This window comes from Lontra canadensis, unplaced genomic scaffold, assembly GCF_010015895.1.
Source record: "Lontra canadensis isolate GAN:19392208 unplaced genomic scaffold, GSC_riverotter_1.0 scaffold104, whole genome shotgun sequence".
Classification (NCBI taxonomy): Eukaryota; Metazoa; Chordata; class Mammalia; order Carnivora; family Mustelidae; genus Lontra; species Lontra canadensis.
Window position 1 is genome coordinate 1 of NW_022631098.1, and position 13,329 is coordinate 13,329.

General features: G+C 41.2%; 1 protein-coding gene across 1 annotated transcript in view; it reads left to right on the forward strand.

Moving 5' to 3' along the window:
• Window positions 1-8,531: 8,531 nt before the first annotated feature.
• Window positions 8,532-13,329, forward strand: part of GRIA4 (glutamate ionotropic receptor AMPA type subunit 4) — a 241,782-nt gene continuing 236,984 nt past the window's right edge. The window contains exons 1-2 of the mRNA XM_032838408.1: window positions 8,532-8,588; window positions 8,705-8,990. Of these exons, the coding sequence (XP_032694299.1) occupies window positions 8,532-8,588; window positions 8,705-8,990 (343 nt within the window). The remainder of the gene's footprint in view (window positions 8,589-8,704; window positions 8,991-13,329) is intronic.

The window sequence follows — 13,329 nt, forward strand, 5'->3', positions numbered from 1 at the left end:
GGGGGGCAATGGTGGATGAGTTTAGGGAAGACAAAATCATTAGAGCTTTTAAGGCCACATGGAATTCGTTAAATCGGATGAAAAGCCATTGGAACTTTAAGTCGGGATGGAGTGCCATCTTACCACACTCTCTGCTGAGTGGGCAATGATTAGGAAGGAATAAAACTGGGAACAGGAAGTACAGTCTGGAGACTTTACTAGTAGACTGGGCAGGAGAGTGGCAGCATAATAGGGATACAGAGGAGTGAGTGGATTTTGATATATTTTAGGTATTTTAGAGATGAAACCATCAAGATTTGTCATGATTTCAATGTGGAGTAGAAGGAAGGTCAGAATCAATAATATTTTCATAGATGGTCATGCTTTTTATTTGGATGGGGGAAAACAGACACAAGATTCTGGAAGAAAAATAAAGGGTCCTGTTTTGGCCCAGCTGGGTCTCAGGTGCCAAAAAGACAACAAAGGAGAGATGTCAAGTATTGATGCTTGGGTCTGAACTCATAAGAAAGAACAAAGCTGAAAGTTATTAATCAGGGCATTCTTGGCGCATGAATGATATTTGAAGTCCTAGAAATAGATGGCATTATCTAAAGTGTGTAGAAGAAGTGCTCTTCCATTACTTAAAGATTGGTCAGACAGAGAGTTGCAAGCCAGGAAACTGAGAACAAGCGTTCAGATAAGAGGAAATGCAGGAAAGGGTGCTGTTCGGTAAACCAAGAGAAGATTTTGCTTCAAGGAGGAAAGTTGTAAACTCCTCATTATTATTCCCTTTGGTTACTCTTCTCATGCTGTGCCTGAAGGAAATCATGGATTTCTAAATTGTTGCCACCTCTAGTGCATATTTCCATATTTTGCCTTCTGTCAATATTCATTAAATCTTTCACTTTGTTTTGTCATTCCACTCAGTAAGGTTTTACAGGGCACCTACCATGGCCCACATGCTATGTTGTGTGTGTTAGGTTGGATATTGTTGTGGCTAAAATAGGAAGGGTTCCTTATTATCAGGCGGTTTGTAAGATATTTTATGTGCTCTCTTGGTTTCCTCTCCTACCCTCTGCAATTATTTGTAATTGTGCCACTTTTCGACAGCTTTATGGAATCTCACTGTTGCAACCTTTCCTCTCATATTGATGCAAGTAGGAAACTATCAACCACACACATCTCAGCTTATCTTTTAATCTGTGAACTCCATGGAATGAAGTACCTTCCCTACACCTGCTCATCTCATTCAAGGACAGCTTTGTATGTGCCCTTGGCCCAATACATTCTGTCTTTCTGGACCTTCTTTAATTATTACCCCTTTCTCTTCTGTATCCTTTCTCCTTCTCTGATGGCTCCATTCCTCAACCAGTAAACATGCTCATATTTGTCCTATCCTCTCTCTCTGTCTCTATCTCTCACTCAGATAGACGATAAATATATATCACTCTATAGTCCTGTTTCCTTGAAGACAAATTTAGCATTACATCGTTAATGAAGACCACATCTTATTGGTATCTAATCCAATTGTTACTAGGATCATGAACCTAAAGATTTATTATTGGGAACTTACTCTTACTTATATTCTAGGATTATCTTTTAGAAGTTGGTATGTCCAGGGGCATTTGGGTGGCTCAGACTGTTAAGCGTCTGCCTTTGGCTCAGGTCATGATCTCAGGGTCCTCGGATCGAGTCCTGCATTTGGCTCCTTGCTCAGTGGGGAGTCTGCTTCTCCCTCTTCCTCTGTCCCTCCTCTGGTTCACAAGCTTTCAGGGACTCTTCAAATAAATAAAATATTCAAAAAATTTTAAAGAAAGAAATTGGTACATCCAATAACAGGATCTCTGTAGTACATGTTTGCACAGGGCATAGCATTTTGATGTTTTGGTGATAGGTTTTTGTTTTTTTCAAAGAACCTAATAACCAAATGCCATATAGTGACTCTGTCCTCCCACTACTATGTTTATATCCAAGCAACTGGCATATATTTGTTTCCCTAACATTCCTAGATATTATTTGACTCTGATGTGGTTTAAATATGATCTTTAATCAGAAATAGAAATATTGGCAACCTACTTGTTGGTTTCTATATCTTTAATCACTATTCAAACCTAACTTCCATAGACAAGTAATATTTCCTTCAATCCATCTGCCCTATGGCCTATGGGCTAAGCTAAGGACTCCTCTGTGCTTCCTCATAACCTCTGCCTATCACTTACTGTGTTCACTGTCTTGAAGTATCAATTTGTATCTGGCTATTTAGAATGTGAACCTCTTCTCAGTGGAAAACACTGTATTAATTGTATTTTGTTAGAAATGCTTAACACAGTGGCTGGAATAAATTAGGCAGCATATAAGCATTTGTTGAATGAAACGATGAGTGGTAGTGTTAAATCTACCTTTTTTTTTTTTTTTTGCAGTACATTCTTTCTACTACAGATTGATTAAACACCAACAAACACTTTTTCCACTGCTTTATGCAGTTTACCCAAACCAGGAAACAGTTCTGTTTATGTTGAAAAATGGATAGCTTAATCATGCAAATTCAAATATCTACAAGGCTGGAGATAGATAGATACATAGATATATAGTTTTGGGGTTTTTTTGTAGGCTGCACATCCAACATGGGGCTTGTACTCATGACCCTGAGGTTGAGAGTCCCATGCTCTATGACTGATCTGGCAGGCACCCTCACAGGGCTCGTTTTTTTTTTTTTTTTTTTTTATTGATTTATTTAACAGAGAGAGACAGAGAGGTCACAAGTAGACAGAGAGGCAGGCGGGGGGTGGGGGAAAACAGGCTCCCCGCTGAGCAGAGAGCCTGATGTGGGGCTCGATCCCAGGACCCTGAGATCATGACCTGAGCTGAAGGCAGAGATTTAACCCACTGAGCTACCCAGGTGCCCCAGGGCTAGGTTATTAACAGAAGTACCTGGAGTGGCATAGTAGAAATAGGAAGTGGTTGGGTTTGCAGCCCAGCAGACATCTAAAGATCCAAACCCAGCAGAGAACTCCAGTAAGATGGGAGTTTAAGGATATTGGATTTAGGATGTAGTTGGTCATCAGCACACTTGATGAGAGTGGTTCTGGTGGCTGGGAAGTAGACGAGCCAAATCAAATGAGTTGGAAAACAGTGTAAGTAGAAAACCTTGTCAACAAAAGTGCCTGGAGAAGGGTAGGAGGGTAAGAAGCGGTAGGTGTAGAAGGTTGTTTGATAAAATGAAGGACAGCTGGGCTTATTTTCAGAAGTCGTATAGGGCGGAGGAAGCCTGCGGAGGCAGGAGAAAGGGAAGAGCATCCGATGGGGCACTGGCCTGTGCTCTTCCTACCCGCGCAGCGGTGGTCGGTGAAATTCAGCATATCACTTGGATTTATGTCCCATGACTTGAGAAACACTGAGCTAAGACCACGTCGTTTGATTTACATGTGACGGAGGGCTATAAATCATCACAAATTATATGACAAATTGACTTGGCTTGGCATCTGGAGTGTGGCATCTGGACCAGAATGGGGTGACTACCTGATGAAAAGACAGATCTAATTAATTGACACCATCAGGTAAAAGATGAATGAATTATTACGATGTGTTTATATTATGTGTTTATTTACATAACTTGATCTTAGTGATCTCATTAGTGAAGCAGAATATAGAATATGTGCTTAAAATTTTGATTGGATTATTTCCTTGGAAGTCTTATCCTGATTAGTGTTTGTATCCCAAAATATGTATCCATCTAATATCATCACTTCTATTTAGTGACAAAGCATTACATTAAAATTCAGCTTGCTCCCCTCTTATGTATGCATTTCTGAACACATTGATACTTACCTTATTTTATTTTCATTAATTCGTGTATGCATACAGATAGTTCAAGAAGTTCCATTGTTTGAATAATTATCTGTATACTAAGCAACAATAGACATCATAAGACATAATCAAGTGAATTTTGATTTGAGCGTTTGCAAAAGCTAGATTCTAATACTAAATCTGGAAATAATTATCTTTTAAAATTGGAATCTATTTTTTTTAATATTTTATTTATTTATTTGACAGAGATAGATCACAAGTAGGCAGAGAGGCAGGCAGAGAGAGAGAGGGAGAAGCAGGCTCCCTGCTGAGCAGAGAGCCCGATGCGGGGCTCGATCCCAGGACCCTGAGATCATGACCCGAGCCGAAGGCAGAGGCTTAACCCTCTGAGCCACCCAGGTGCCCCTAAAATTGGAATCTATTGATCAAATAAAATACTATCTAAGGGATCATATAGAGATAATATTGAACATTCGATTGACCATCTATCCACATACATAGGAAACCCAATAACCCTCACCTACCAAGCATATAATTCGAGATTCAACAGACCAAAAAAAAAAAAATAATAATCAAATGAGTACTACTAAACCTGGACATTTGCAAAGGGAAACTAAAATGTGAGTGACAAAATACAGCTAAAAGCAAAGTTATTAGTCTAAGACTTTTTACGTTTCTAAATAAGTGTATTAGGAGAATGACAAGTGGCTGTGAAAAAGAGCAGTTAGATAGATATTTATGATGATGCAAATGAAGAAAGCAGACAGAAGATGATTAAATATCAGAAAATACTGTTTATTGAGGAACAAGTGGAATAAATTAAGTTAAAATGCTATATAGCAAGCATCAGAGTAGTGGAAAGTCATAATGATTACATTGAAAAGAACACAGTAGGAAAAAAATAATCAAGGAACTTTGTATAGAGTATATTAGTTGTTTTGGGCCTTCTTAAATAGCATAATACTATTTGCACATAAAATTTGATGTTGGAAGCATCTCAGTACTTGAAATAGAGGAAATCAGAAGTGCTGTTTGGCTTTTTGGGGGGAAAGGGGTGCCACCCTTTCCTGTCTCATCGAAGGTTCTCCTGCAAAGCTAATGAAGTCCTCTTAGGAAACTTGTGGGGTTCCTCAAAATAGAGTTTGGAAACCAAAACTTGACAAATGTATGGTTTTAAAATGCCATAACCAAGAATTAAGTATTTACATAATTATACTATGCATGTTATATTATAATTATACATGCATATAATACATTATATGTATAACTGTCTTAAAGTACATGACTTGCTTACATTTTCTTTTCTTTTTTAAAGATTTATTTATTTATTTTAAAAAGAGTGGGTGCTCACCCTGGGGGGAGGGACAAAGGGAAAGGGAGAGAGAAACTCCAGCAGACTCCCTGCTAAGCCCGGAGCCCAATAAGGGGCTCAATCCCACGACTGAAGCCTTAAGCCACAGTCAGACACCCAACTAACTGTGCCACCTAGGTGCCCGCTGTTTGCTTAACAGTTTCTTGAACAACCACTAAAATCTGTGTTATGTTCAGCACCAAACTGAAAGCCAGTATCTTAGTTTTGAGTTCTAAAGCTCTTCAACTTTTTTCAATAAAGTGAAACAAAAATTATTTGAACCAGATTATTTGCTGACTAAAGATTAAGAGTGGGCCCTCAACTTGCATGAAAATCAAAGGAACAGGACAATATGAAAACTTTATAAGGGAGCCAAGGGACTCCTAGTTATACACTAAATGTACAGCAGTTACATAAATATATCCAAAGCCTTGGTGGAACTTTCGCAAGGTTAACAGCTGATCCAGCAACTTGATTTATCGGAGAAGATCTCTTAAATTATAGAAATTAATTGAATTGAAACACCAGGTACCCAAATGTTACATCATGCTGTTTCTTATACCTTGAAAGAAAATTTCAGCCAGTCACACTGTCAGAACAAGTCTTCCAGTTGGTCAGATTACTTAAGTGATCAAATTGTAGTTCCTGGGCGAGCATAGAATTAGAATTGGATGTTCTTCCTTCATGGACTTTCTTTATAAAATCTACTTACAGGGCACCTGGGTGGCTCAGTCAGTTAAGCATCTGCCTTAGGTTCAGGTCATGATCTCAGAGCCCTGGGATCGAGCTCCACATTGGGCTCCCTCCTTAGTGGGGAACCTGCTTCTCCATCTACTCCCTGCTTGTGCTCTCTCTCCCTATCTCTGTCTCTCTCTCAAGTGAATAAAATCTTTAAAAAAAAAAAAAAATCTACCACTTACTAATTATCTCCTGTATAGGGTCATGGTTTTGTATGTATTATCTTATTTAATCTTTGGCATATTATGTATTTATAATTGAGACAATTAAGATAAAATAACTTAGCCAAGGTCACCTGGCTAACAAGTAAAAGCACTAGGATTTAAACTGTTTAGCTGAGTTTGCAGTCATTCCCTTCCATTTTATAGTCTAGTCTATTCTAGTATTGTCCATTTGAATATAGATGCTGGTCCCTTAGTTAGGTGTTACTTTTTCCAGAACTTATACAATATCTCTTAGAGCATATTGTCTACAAAAGACCAGAAGCATTCATTTTCTGTTAATTGGTACCTTCTGCTATAGTTATATTGCTCAGACTCTATCCCTAATTTCAGAGGTATAATAAACAAGAACAGAAGAAACACTGCCAGGTTTTATTAATATATCTTATTTAATTATGTCTCAATCTCCTAAAACCTGGATATTGTAGAATATGGGTATAAATGTTATTAGGATAATTAATTTTTTTCCAAGAGCCTATTATTGCTTCAACAAAGCAAAATCTAATTTCTTTGTATCACAATGAACTACTCCTAATACCTCTAGATTATCTAATATCCTCGGCTTCTTTATAAACTTAGCAATTAAAAGTAGTAACCAAAATCAGAAGACATCATTTTAGAGAATTAAGGACATTTTAAACTAGCGGTATAAGACAAAGAAAAATGGGACCTTTCACCATATGTGGTAAACTAGAAGAATTTGGAATTCAGTGATGCTTTCCTTCTTAAACAGAAGTATTTTTTTAATGCAAGCCTGTATCCTTTAAAAGGTAAATTAGAAAAAGTTACCCAAGTTTGGTCTAGGATTCAGTCATGCTGAAGGAGGGATCAAAATGATGCTAGGAAAGAATCTTGAGAAGAGGTGTTTGTGTGTGTGTGTTTGTTTCTCTTTATGTATTTGTCTCATTGTCTTTGCAACAACTAGGAGCATAGAAAGGAAAGACAGAAGGAGGCTGTGCACCTGTTCACCGCAGGTTCTTACTGCAAGAGGACTTGGTTCTGTTGGGTTTTGAAATTGTCTTGTCTTCGCTTTATAGCCTACCTATAAGCTGCACGGCTCGTCACAATTCCACCAAGTATCCAGGGCACCCCAGTAGTGATTTTCCAGATAGCTTAACTTGTGTTCAAAGGTGGTTCTGGAGAACTCTAAGGTTATGCGGGGAAAAAAATGACAACTGCCACTGCAAAAAACAAAAAAGCCACAAAGTAACGAATTTAGGTAGATTTATCTCCGTTTTAGTTTAGTTCTTGTTCTTTCATTTGGAGCATATTCCTCTGTCTTCTCCTTTTGTTCGACTTCGTGTGTTTGTTTCAGGGAGTTAGGCCAACGACTACCTTTCCTAAAGTTGAAGGAGTGATCCCATGGAAGGTCGTCCCCAGTGTAGACTCTGTGTTGGGGGTCCCCGGTGGGATGGCTGCAGGTGAAGTGGGCACTGGCCGCGGTGGTCCCCCGGCTCTCTGCACTGAGGGTGCCCCGGCGGGGGGGCGGGGGGGAGGACTGCAGAAGCTGAAGCTGCTGAAGCGGGATGCCTGCCCCTCCAGGAACTCGGCGTAGGGCCGCGTAGGGCCGCGTTGGGCGTGCCCTGGTGGCGCCGGAAGCACGAGTCCACCGCTGTCTGGAGCCCGAGGAGTGCTGGGCGCCTTTTCCACCTTATCCCGCCGGCTGGGGGCGCCCCGCCGTGCGCCACGCTGGGCCCTCGTCGGTGAGACGCGTGGGAATGGTGTGGGCCGGGGGCGCGGGGCGCACTGCGGCGGCAGGCCAGCCCGGCGGCCCCGACCCTGCTCCGTGGGATCGAGGTGGAGGGGTGACGGAAAGCGTGGGGCTCGCCGGCCTCTGTCTCAGGGTTGTTCCAGCAGCTTCCCCCGCTGTTGAGTGGAGCTCTAAGGCTGGATCGTTTGTATGCTAGTTGCTCTTTTAAACTGCGGGGTTTTTCCTGTGCCCGAGGGCATCTGGGGCTAGAGCCAGGGCTCGCGGAGGCAGCAGGCCGGCCGCGGCGCCGGAACCCGGTTCCCGTCAGCACCCGGCGCTCGCCAGGTGGACGCCAGTGTAAACAGTGGCGCTCGCCAGCCTCTGGAGCTGGAGAGGTTCCAGCAGCTCCCCCGCTGCTTGGCAGGGTCTAGGGCTGAGGCCTTTCTGTGCCGGTTGCTCCTTCACACCCGGCCGTCTGTCCGCGCCCCGCAGGGCACACGGGTCGGCTCCGGGTCCCTCCGTGCTCGCACAGCCGGGGCTTCCCCGTGTCTGCGCCTCCTGTCTGTCCTCCTCTCCCTGGGGTCCCTCTGGCCTCTGGGCAGGAGCGGCTCCCCGGCTCTCGGTTCTCCTCCCGGAAGAGCTGCTGTCCAGGTCGGTGTGGATGCGAGGGGCGGGGCGGGCGCGGGCTCTTCCTGCGGCGCCATCTTGCGCCGGATGTGCAGATGGGCTCCTTGAGGAGGGACGCATGTGGCCCCGGGTTACCTCGCCCGGTGCAGGGCTGTGGGTGCGTGAGGACGCCTTCGTGAGGACAGAATTAATTCTACATTTCAGTGTTACTTTTTCCTGCGTTACATTACAGATGTCCGCATGATTCAGACTTCTTTTAGCCTCATAGACGGTTGATGTGGAAGCCAACAGGTGGAGGGTGTGCTCACAGTTGTGTGGTTTTTTTCTTTTCTTTCAGTCTGTTCCCAGTATTCTAGAGGAGTTTTTGCGATTTTCGGACTCTATGATAAGAGGTCGGTACATACCTTGACCTCATTCTGCAGCGCCTTACACATCTCCCTCATCACGCCCAGTTTCCCCACGGAGGGCGAGAGCCAGTTCGTGCTGCAGCTGCGGCCGTCCCTACGGGGCGCGCTCCTGAGCCTGCTGGACCACTACGAGTGGAATTGCTTCGTCTTCCTGTACGACACCGACCGGGGTAAGTCCGTGCGCGGCCGAGCGCTGCTCTGCGGGTGCGGCTGGCGGAAGTGCTTTGAGCCGCAGTGTGGCTGGAATCAGAAAGGGGCGATGCGATCACTAGTGAACTTAGCCTGACTGGGCAACAGTTCGTCATTAAACAGGCTTCAGACGCGCCAGGTTATGGGTGAGCAAACCGTGCTCTGTCACTTAGCCGAAATACAGTGATTCTGTGAAAGTGCCCGTGATGATATTTCAGGTATGATCAGCAAGTAAACAGGTCTTTTACCTCAAGTGCAGATGATTTAAGGTCATCTTAATGATGATTTAAGGTCTTGGAAGATCTTAAGAAAGTTGCAGATTGACATTTGTGTCTAATTCTGTGTATCTCAAATTTTATTTAAAAAAAGAGAAAGTAGCAGGTGGAAGCATAGCATTGAGTTTGAAGTGTAGAATTTTTTTAAATTAAATTCCGTTAGCCAGCATAGAGTACATCATTAGTTTCAGGTGTCGTGTTGAAATGTAACCTTGAGTACTTGAAGCCTCGTGTCAGTGCAGTACAGATTTAGTGGGAAGGCTTGTGTGCTGACAACCTTTACTTCATCAGGCTGAGGAGATTAGTAAGTGACAGTGTACAACTCATGCATTGGAAAAACGGGGTGAAGAATGTTGGATTATTAACAGTCCATTCATTTGTGGGCCTGTTTGAGATGCTTTGACTTTACAGTATGAGACATAACTTAAGAAGTTCCCATATTCATTCTTTTTTTCTTTTCTTCTCTTTCTTTTAATTTAGTGACTAGAATGGTAGCAACATATTACATTACAATTTAAACAGCAAGAAAACCCCTGTGGGGTTTTGTCTTCAATCCTTTTTCCTTAAAGACTTTGATTTTTTATCAGAAGTTGGAATAATTGAAACTGGCAACATTTTAAGAATATCCTTGAATAGAATTCTATCTGCAAAGTTTGTAAGATAATAAATATGAGACAATAAAGAAGCAGGATAAGTCTTGAAAATATGATTACCTTCAAAAGTCCAAACATAATTTCCTATACTCAGAGATGGTATATATCATATAAGATGTCACAGTGGTGGTCTTAGTACATTGCTTATATTAGCATTCTTGGTAAATTTCCCTTTCTGTAACACATTCAGAAAATTTAATATCAGTGTTTTTGGGGGTTTTTTTGTTTTTTGTTTTTTTGGTTTTTTGCATGGTTGCAGCAAGCAGTAATTCTCATTTGGAAATAAGGGAACCCACCCGTATCTCATGATAACATTTTCCAATAGCTAATTATCCAAAGCATTCTGCAGAATATATTCTAGGTTGGAGAAATGATCATTCTGTACATTTCTAACTTTTGGAAAAATCCTTAAGCAGGAGGACACTGATAATTGAATCATAATACAACTGAAAACAACAATGAGATACCACTACATATCTATCAGAATGGCCAAAATCCAGATCACTGACAGCACCAAATGATGATGAGGATGTGGAGCAAGAGGAGCTCTCATTCATTGTTGGCGGGAATGCAAAATGGTACAGCCGCTTTGGAAGACAGTTTGGCAGTTTCTTACAAAACTACGCTCTTGCCATGTGATCCAACAGTCCCGCTTCTTGGTATCTTACTAACCGGAGGTGAAAAATTATGTCCACACAAAAAAACCCACACACAGTTGTTTAGAGCAGCTTTATTCATAATTGCCAAAATTGGAAAGCAACCAAAATGCCCTTCAGTAGGTGAATGGATAAACTGTGGTTCATCCAAATAGTGGAATATTGTTTGGAGCTAAAAGGACATGAGCAATCAGTGCATAAAAAAACATGGAGGGACCTTAAATACATCTTCCTGCTAAGTGAAGGAAGCCCATCTGAAAAGAATACATGCTGTATGATTCCAACTGTTGGAAAAGGCAAAACTATGAAGATAGGAAAAAGATTAGTCTTTGCCATAGGTTAAGGGGAAGGAGGGATGAGTAGATGGAGCATAGAGGATTTTCAGGCAGTGAAACTGTTCACTACGATTCTGTAATGGTAGACACGTCATTATACATTTGCTCAAATACATGGAATGTCCAAAACCAAGAGTGAAGCCTAGTGTAAGCCATGGACTTTAGGTGATAATAATGTGCTGATGTAGGTTTATCAGTTGTAAAATATGAATGTCAAATGCAAAAAAAAAAAATTATACTTCATTAAGTTAACTTAACGTGTTAAAAGATTGAATCATAATGCCAGGAAATATATACTGGGATCTGGATAAGATGGTTTTTAATGACACAGCCCAGTTCACAACTTTGGGCAGAAAATCCTTATTTTATGATGTCTTGATCTCACAGAAATATGGGTGGGACCTCTGTCTTGCTTTCTGCCTCTGTGCCTGAGTAAATCAGTCTCCGGCAAGGAGAATGGTGTAGGCATTCATGTGTTAGCCTCCCTACAAACAGAGATTAAAAGTGGTGCCTTGCTTTTGTACTAGTTGGTACTTTCCAGGATCCTCACTCTTGCATAGCACATCAGATGCTCCAACCCTGAGCCACGTCCCATCACCTCATTCCAGGGGTCTGTCTAGTATAAATATACATACTTCATTATTTAAAGTATCTTTTTCTGGCTAATTTTAGTGTTTAAGTCCTTCATGGTACAAGCACTGTTTCTTCTAATATGGCATCTTGTCATCTTTAACTTACTTACTGGCTTGCTGCACAAAGCCTGCTTTTTCATTGTTGTCTCCCTGGAGTGTAACTGTCCTGTTGTGTTTTACAGTTCTTTTTTTAAGATTTTACTTATTTATTTAGAAATTACACAAGGGGGGAGGGGCAAAGGAAGAGGGAGTGGGAGAATCTCAAGGAGACTCCTTGCTGAGTGCAGATACTGGGCCTCATTCTCAAGACCCTAAAATCATGACCTGAGCTGAAATAAAGAGTTGGGCATTTAACCAGCTGAGCCAGCCAGGTACCTCATAACTGTCCAGTTTTTAACCAGTTGGTGCAAGTCACTCTCTCAAATTTTCTAATTTTCTCCAGTAGTTGCTGCAGGATGAACAGCTAGTCCTTTGTATGGCCTTCTGTTATAGTGACCCAAGCCATTTGCAAAAGAGACACCTTTCTACCGAGTGGTAATTGCATGAATGACAAAATATCAGGAAGATGGCTATTTAAGTTGTTTTTTCCTGAAGTGTATTTGACATACAATGTTATATGAGTTTCAGGTGTACAACGTAGTGATTCAACAGTTCTGTGCATTGCTGAGTGTTCACCACGATAAGTGTAGTCACCATCTGTCACCAGACAATGTTATTACAATGTTGACTCTACTCCCTAAGCTGTACTTTTCATCACGGTGACTGACTTATTTTAGATTTGGGAATGTGTGGCTTTCCCTGAATGTTGAGATTGTTCACCCTACCATGGCATGATGCTGTTTCCCAATATTCTTGGTCTTAATTAAGTATTCAAAAAAGACAGTAACAATTTTTTCTCCCTTTGAAACTGTTGTGCTTATTTTATAAGTTTAGGATCACAAGACCAATTTATTTCCTCTTATTTACTGGGCTTAAGATTTTGTGTCACTGTCACCAACTTTGGCATGAACTTCAGTTGTGAACATGATTGCTTTCTGTCATAAACATAGTTGGCTAAGAATCACCCATATTTTCATATCATGCAGGAAAAAGCACTTATCGACATTAAAGATAAGAATTTTTTTAATGTTCAAAACCAAGTGTAAAGAAATAAGATTTTGGTGCTTTTCTCTGATCTTGTTACCATAAACTATTTAAGCACTTTACATGTTACAAGTAACTGCCTTAATAGGACCCTGAATTTCTTCACCAACTTGAGTGAAAATGCCTTCTGATGCATCAGAAATCCTTATTTTGGAATATGTATTTTCATTGATCTCCTCAATTACTTCTGAAATCTTAATCTCCGTAGTGATACAACGATCTCATAAAACACAAGAGCCTCACTCTGTCATAACTTAATGTTTTCATGTTGATTCTCGGTCAGTAAAAAGAAGGATGCTTTCTTTCCTCTTGTAAGACTTATATTCAAGTTGTGTTCTGCTGTTCAGGAGCTGCGTGAACCTACCCATATTTTTGTCTACATCTTCTAGGAAGACAGAAATACAGAGAAGGCGGAAAGTTAAACTCATTGTCTCTAAAGCCCATTCATCCTTTTATAAGGTTTTTTTTTTTTTTTTAATTTTATATTCTCAATAGTCTATTCCTAACCTGGAAATGGTGGTAGTAGGCGGCATCCGAGAAAGATAGTAGGCGGCATCAGCAGTCTCTGTACCAGGTGACTCCCTGCTTCTTTTCATTTGACTGCCTCTCAAAGAAGAAAACAAAAG